Below are 7216 nucleotides of genomic sequence, written 5' to 3'. Positions count from 1 at the left end.
TGACCTTCGACTTACTATGGAGAAGGTGTTTTCCTCAAATGAGGACTGAACTATGGTACTTAAGCACCTTCATGAGAATATGAGGAGGAAGATGTCAGTCTACTCACAGAGGACTCGCTGTCCCGAATAAGAAAGTCTCCCTCTATGCCCCTCAGGTTGAGTGCCACTTCTGCCTGATGGCGGGTCACCTTCCCGTAGTACCACTGCTTGCCAGCGAAGCGTCCGCTGGATGAAGGCTCAATGTAGTCACAGTCAGGTGTGGGCGGCCCTGCCATGCTGGCCGAGTTGTGCGACTCCTGCAGAACATTCACGTAGTTTTTCGGCACAAGTCCCATCTGCCCGTCGGATTTGCGACACTTCCACCACTCCGGGTCATTTTCTGGCTTCTCCACAACATCCATAACCTCACCCTTCTCAAAGTTCAGCTCTTCGTCGTTGCCCGAGCTGAACGGGTAGAGTGCCTGTACTGTGTGCAACACTCGGTTGCCGTTCACACTATGAACAACAGCAGCCAGCTTCTCCGACAAGCCAGCAGAGTCGTTGCTCGCCGATCCATCCGCATCCTCCGTCACGTAGTTGGATGGGAACCATCCCGAACGGCCATTGTAGCTTCCCCTCCACCAGCCATCGCTGCACTTCTCCATGACGATGACCCTTGTGCCCTTAACCAACGACAACTCATCTTCCCGCTCGGCCGTGTAGCTGAATTTGACGAGCGCGGGAAGGTTTAGGTCATACAGACGTTCGCTGTTGTCTGGATTGAAGTCGGAGTCCGAGTTGGAGGCTGTTTCACGCATGCCTGTTTTCCTTTTCACCTTACCGATCCCTGCATACATACAGAAAAGAAGTACAATTAAGGGTTTTCCGAAATATACAACAGGTGTTGTCTTTGCACTCAACTACTTAATACTGAAAGTTTTTTTTTTTTTTTACAACAATGCCACAAGAAATTGGCAATACGAGAGTGCAAACAGCGAAACTCCAAGAGGAACTGCAATGAATCACCAATTCCATTTAAATTGCTAGCAAATCAAATCTTGTTTCTGCATTCTGGGATTGCCTTTTCCATGAAGAATTCCTGAGATAATGCTTTAAAAAGTAGTCAAAACAAGGTACAAGGAGGCGTAATTTTAACTGCTAACCTTTGTGAACACTGCGAACCAAGTGTAACTCTGATTCCAGACTCGGTTTCACACTGACTAGGTTCTGGATCAGTTCTTTTGTATCCTGAGCAACAACTCATGCGTTAGCTTAATGACATTGACTGCACAACTGTCTACACCACTTTAAAATAACACATTTAACAAAAGGTATTTTCACGGGGAAAATCCTGATTGGAAATGAAAAATGAGTTGAGACAATCTCTTCAGGGGGTAATTTCATCACCCCGCACCCTGTGCTCTGTACACCCTGTATCTGTGAAACCAAAGAGCATTGTATTTTGATACAGGCACCAACAGGCAGGGCATGAGTGAAAGGAGAACTTGTCCAAACACATGTTACAGTGCAGTGAGGCTTGTGTTTTCACACTGACAGGGGTACAGTAGCTATCAGCTCCCGCCTGCTTGAGCAATGTGTGCACTCTTAGTAAACACGGGCGCTGGTCCAGTTTAGAAACCACCCAATCACAACCAACTAATCATGTTCTCAACCACTCACAAATCATATGACAAGCCGTGCATCTTTGCCTTCCTCCTTGATTATGGAAATTATTCAATTATGTCCATGTGTACAGGCATGTAAGAGTAAAAGAACAGTTCTGCAAACCAAAACGTGCTTGCTTTATGACAATGCAAAAAAATATTGCCACCATGATACTAATCTTGTCAAATTTATTCTCAGAAAAGATATTTATAATTTTCCCCCGGCTTCACTCATTTGCAAGACACAGCTGTGCGGTTTAGCTCTATTATTCAGAGAGAAGTACAATTAACTGCAAAGAGACACTGGAATGAAAACCACACCCATCATCCTCCTCCATGGGGAGGGAATGAGTGCGGGAGTGTTGGGTTAGGTTCATAGATACCGTTGAGGATTTCGCCTTGTCCGACCACATTAGGTCAAGCCAAGTGGGTCGGTCTGCAGGATTAATGGAGAATATCTGACCCTGAGGCCTTTCGACCATGTTGGCGGGTTTGGCAAAGGTTTGTGAATAGTGTTACCATACAGGAATGTCCACTTGGCAGTGAAGTTTGTACCGGCCCAAGGACAGATAAACACATGTTCTCTTTAGATACCTTACAAAAATGTACTGAAGCAACAACATTATTGTATTAGATGATAATACCATGGTACTGTGTACAATACAAAGTACATGGTTCTTCAAAGAATACCATGCTATTACAATAAGCTAGTTTTACAGCATGTATTCAAAGTGGGTTGCTGGTCTGAGAAGGTTTGCTCAAAGTACCACAAACCACTCTAAAACCATCAGGCCAGACAATTCTTACCAGGAGATGAGCATTTGGGCCAACAAAGTCCACCACAGCACCTTAGGCTGTTTATGAGGTTTTTAAAATGGATATCTCCAAATAGCCATGATATTATTAACATGGTACTAAGCCCCCCAAAACAGAGGTAAAACACAGGATTCATTTTTGTTCTCAATCTGTCTGGGAAGGGGGCAAACTCATCCTTTACCATTTTAACTTCATATCCCTGTAGGCAATACTTATCAGGTATGATTTTTCAAAACTTGACAACCGAGAAGCAGCTGAAATCCTGGATCTACTCTTAACTAATCTAAAAGGAAATCACCCAATTTACTTTATGCTTACTCAGAGGTTAAAGGTTAACTGAGTGAGAACATAAAGCTTTTCCAAGAGCCCCTTTTGCTCAGAGCAAGATGCTTATCAAAGCTCAAGGCCAGAGGAATTTATTCTGTGCTTGCGGATGCCTCTACTGCCTGATTTGCATTACAAATACATGAAATCTCAAACCAAGCTATTTGCCTCTGGCCCCTGAGCTATGTCCGATTGAGGGGGGTGGACATTTGCATGGTCAATGTGAGCAGGAAGTAAACGTGAAGTAGCAATAGTAACTGGAGCATTTAGTGCTCCATGCGTGGACGTGTTGGTGCATGTAACCACGGGTGTGTGAACCTTCTGACAGCACAAGGTCAACTCATGATCATCCACAAATTCAAAAGACATTTCTTAAAGGGACAGTTCGCCCAAAACTGAAATGAGATGATATGAACTAGATTACGATTCATAAAGGAATCATTCAGAAAGGTTTTGTGAACCAGGTCAATTACTTCATTGAAAAGATCCAGAGTAAATAAAAGGTTTGAGCATTGCTAGTTTAAAAATAGTAATATCATCATCAAATATTTGGGTATCTTCATCACACAAAGATATATGAATTCATAAGACTTGAAATATAGTGGAAAAAGTTGTTTGGACTCTTTTTATAGGGCTTTTCTGTTCAATAGAAGAATATTATAGGGGTTTGGAAAGACTTTGCACTTTTGAGGGATCTAATTCCTTCAAGAAAATAGAAATTTGAATAAAGAAGTGTGAATAAGTGCAAATCTGGACTCAAATACATGAAGAATTATGAAGGCAAATTTCAAGTTTTCACTTGTTAAAACGAGCAACTGATCTTGGGTGTGTGAGCGTTCAGACCAGCGGTGGTAGTTTTCTCGAGCGTAATATGATTGATGTTGCTTCACAAGACGGAAGGTAATCCACCCACTCAGTCATTGGATTAGTCAGTCTACATGGTCTCTTAAAAGGTGACATGGAGAGTTTCCAAAGTTTTTTTCAAATCTCTTAACTAACACTCTCAGACAATAACCAACCACATCAACACTAACACAATTTCACGAACAGGCTGTATCATCACACATGGGTCGCCGTCATTTTGCCAAGACAGACACGTTCCATATCTTGTTGATCCTGGAACAACATTCCTGTCTGAAAATGTAGTCCTAACCTTATCCCTACCCATAACTTATCCCTAAAATCAGAAGGAAAAATGATAGGTGAATAGAAGCACATAACCCTGCTTGTAAGCCTAAACTTGACAGAAACTGTAAACTTGTCCCTTAAATCTGATTGGTCGATTGGAAAGCTGTTCCAAGAACATGTTGTACTAGGTGAAATCAAGTTTCACCATCACACTGTCAGTCATGTCATGTATCCCACTTCTGGAATATGTTTTTTTTTTTTTTGAAGAGATTTTGAATTCTGAATAAAAATCCAAATGACGCTTGTCAAATAACAAAACTCGCCACCATAATGCTAGGAGGCTTTGACCGAACCCAAGGCTCTGATAATTTGGATATGTGTCCATGGATGTGCTGCTAATAGAACAAAACACATTGTATGGAGGCATGGTGTGTTTCCTGAATACAGGATAAGGAATGTTCCTGGATACCTACAGAGGATGCTACACACACACGGCCATAACTCAACGTGCATATATCGATGTGTTTTTATTTTCCTCTCTAATATTACTTGTAAAAGTTTCAAGTTTAAGCTAAATCTGCCATCTGCAACTAACTGGCAACCATTTCAACATGTAAAAACACAGCAGAGTGTGATTCATATAAAGCTACTATTCCACCCGCCCAACAGACTACATCCACTTCCCTTCCCTTCTTTCCTCTGAGTGCAACTTGGATTAGTTGTTTCCTCTGGTGAGTTCATCCTATTGTTCTCCGATATAGGGCTGTACTCCATTTAAAAGCAACCTACAGCCATGAAAAGGTGAAGTAAATAGATGCTATGAAAGTGTGGAAAACAAACCCTTGTCAAATGGACAAACATAAACTGTGGGAGTACCATAGAAATGAGATTGTATCAGATGTTAAATATTTAAATGTATACCATGGTACTGAATGAGACACCATTATCATATTCATACACCATTGTGTTTACAAGCTGCTTCAAGGCACTTCAAGAATACTTGTCATTGTACAGTCCGCGTACAGTAACAGCTGTTGTATAGTTGCCTGCAAAAATAGAGAGATACTGTGTAAATAATCACAAAATATTCTTATGACAACGTACCCAAGAGTATGAATGAGGGAGGTACAAGCAAAACTGTGAAAACAGGAAAGAAAATCACTTAATACTTCTAATCTAAAACGCTGGACTCGAAGCCGAGCGGAAAACGAGACGTTCTTTCAACTCAAAAAAGGCAAGACATCAAAAGGCCTCCAGTGACAGTGACTGTAAACCACAGAAGCTCAAGGCTGTCTGTGCACATCACAGGCTCGATCGATGCACGAATAAAACAAAAACTATCTGCAAAGAACAGACCTCAAAAAATAATTTTCATTTCCCTAAATGAAGCACGCAAGATGCTCAACAACAGCCTAAAAAACTGAGCTATTGCAAAAGACTGATCTAGAAATCAACGTTAAATTTCACAACAAAAAATATAATATAGATATTTAATCCCAAAATACAATATATAATAATAAAATTGAATTAATAAGTTTTAAACACAATAAATGGGAAAAACAACCGTAACATTGTAAAACAGATTGAGATTATTTAGTCTAAAATCCATAATTTAAGATGCTAGGTGTTGCATAATGTTGTAATGTACAGTATTAATTTATAGATTTGCTAAGGGTTGTATTTAATGTCATATAAAATGTACATTTTATGATTCATATGGTCTTCAATACTGCATTACTGTAGTGAAAACACTTTTTCCCAGTATATACAAATAACAGACTATACTGTGTTAATTCCTTTTGATTTTGGGGTGAAACTCTTTGTGACATTCCCCCTTCTCAGTTCTGGTGCACGTACTGTGATGACGAGCTGGTATAAACAGCCTCCGTCACACATCTGTGCTTGTTTGGCTAGCGCGGGTCTGTCGAGAGAGAGAGAGAGAGAGAGAGAGAGAGAGAGAGAGAGAGAGAGTCAAACGGGGGTCACCGCTCATCCACGTACGCAGAACCAGCCGAGCCTGATGTGTGTTTTAGTCAGGAACACTCCAGAAAGCCATCAGCACTTCCGGCCCTCGTCTTGTGTGAGAGGCACTCGCATTTCAGTTCAAGCTCGAGCGTTTGTCCTTCTCACGAAGCGACGTTATCTTGTGGTGCTTTCCATCAGAGAGGGAAGAGTTGACTGGCTTTATAACAAAGTGTCGGAGTGGGAAGTGGAGGAAAACAGACGGATGGGCTGACGCTGCAGTGAATCAACAACCCGGTTTCCTCACTTCCTCCCCTCACAGGCTCCAAAGATCTGAGGAGAATCTGTCTCAAATTAAACCACTTCCGCTACGAGCGAAGGCTGAACCACAGGAAAAGAGAGAAAGGGTGAGGCGGAGAGTCGAGAAACTGCCGAAAGCTAAGACCACCTCACAGGACAGACTGATGTAAGGGACAATTATTTCACTCCAAACTCGCATCACTTTCTTTCTTCCGTGCAACACAAAAGGAGATATTTCGAAGAAGTTCCAAGCTGCTCTTTTCCATGCAACATTTGTGTTTACACACACATCCACATACGTCACATGAAGACACGTCTAGGTTTACGTCGGGTTTAGCGCCAACTAGAGCTGTCGATTCTCTCTCTCTATGCCTCCCCCTACACTCATATTTTTAATGCGATTCATTAACCAAAAAAAAAAAACAAAGTTAAAAAGCCTATGAATTTAACTTCAAAGATGAAATATTTTCTTTCCAAAATGTATTTTGGCCATGGTAAGTGTAGTGAAAATCTATAAATCATGACAGCCCTATCCTCTAAACCCCGTTTATACTATAGTCGCATGTCATTAACTAAGCATTAAAGGGATAGTTCACCCAAAAATGAAAGTTTTGTCGTCATTTACTCACTCACTGAAGAATGTTGTTAACCACAGTTGACTTCAATAGTATTTTTTTCCCTACTATGGAAATCAATGGCTACCTTCAACTGTTCGATTATCCATATTCTTTGAAATATCTTCTTTTGTGTTCATAAGAAGAAAGAATCTCGCACAGGTTTGGAACAACTTGAGGGTGAGTGAATTATTTTTTTGGGTGAACTTTCCCTTTAAGGGGTTGTTCACACAGAACGTGATTTTTCTATTCCACTGTGCAGCTTTTCCATTGTTTTTCGATGTAAACGCGTGCTAGACGGATGTGTTTGACAGTTGCGCTCGTGCCTTGTGTCCTTTGCATATGACGTGTCGGCTAAAAACGTAACATAAGTTCAACTTTTAAAAAAGATGTCTCTAGATCTGGAGTTTTTTCTGCTTCACTTCACAA

At 41.1% G+C, this 7216-nt stretch overlaps 1 protein-coding gene across 6 annotated transcripts in view; it reads right to left on the bottom strand.

The window, feature by feature from the left end:
* nck1b (NCK adaptor protein 1b) overlaps positions 1 to 7216 on the bottom strand; it is a 66240-nt gene that overhangs the window by 4639 nt on the left and 54385 nt on the right. For 5 of the 6 annotated variants that reach the window (XM_084398753.1, XM_084398754.1, XM_084398757.1 and 2 more), the window contains one exon: positions 108 to 826. In XM_084398753.1, the coding sequence (XP_084254879.1) occupies positions 108 to 826 (719 nt within the window). Of the gene's footprint in view, positions 1 to 107; positions 827 to 5912; positions 6073 to 7216 lie in introns of those variants that run through there. The other variant, XM_084398758.1, reaches the window with a different exon arrangement.

The sequence above is a fragment of the Rutilus rutilus genome (assembly GCF_951802725.1).
Source record: "Rutilus rutilus genome assembly, chromosome: 24".
In the NCBI taxonomy this organism is placed as follows: domain Eukaryota; kingdom Metazoa; phylum Chordata; class Actinopteri; order Cypriniformes; family Leuciscidae; genus Rutilus; species Rutilus rutilus.
Note: the sequence above shows the minus strand (reverse complement) of the source record. Positions and strands in the feature narration are given on the sequence as shown.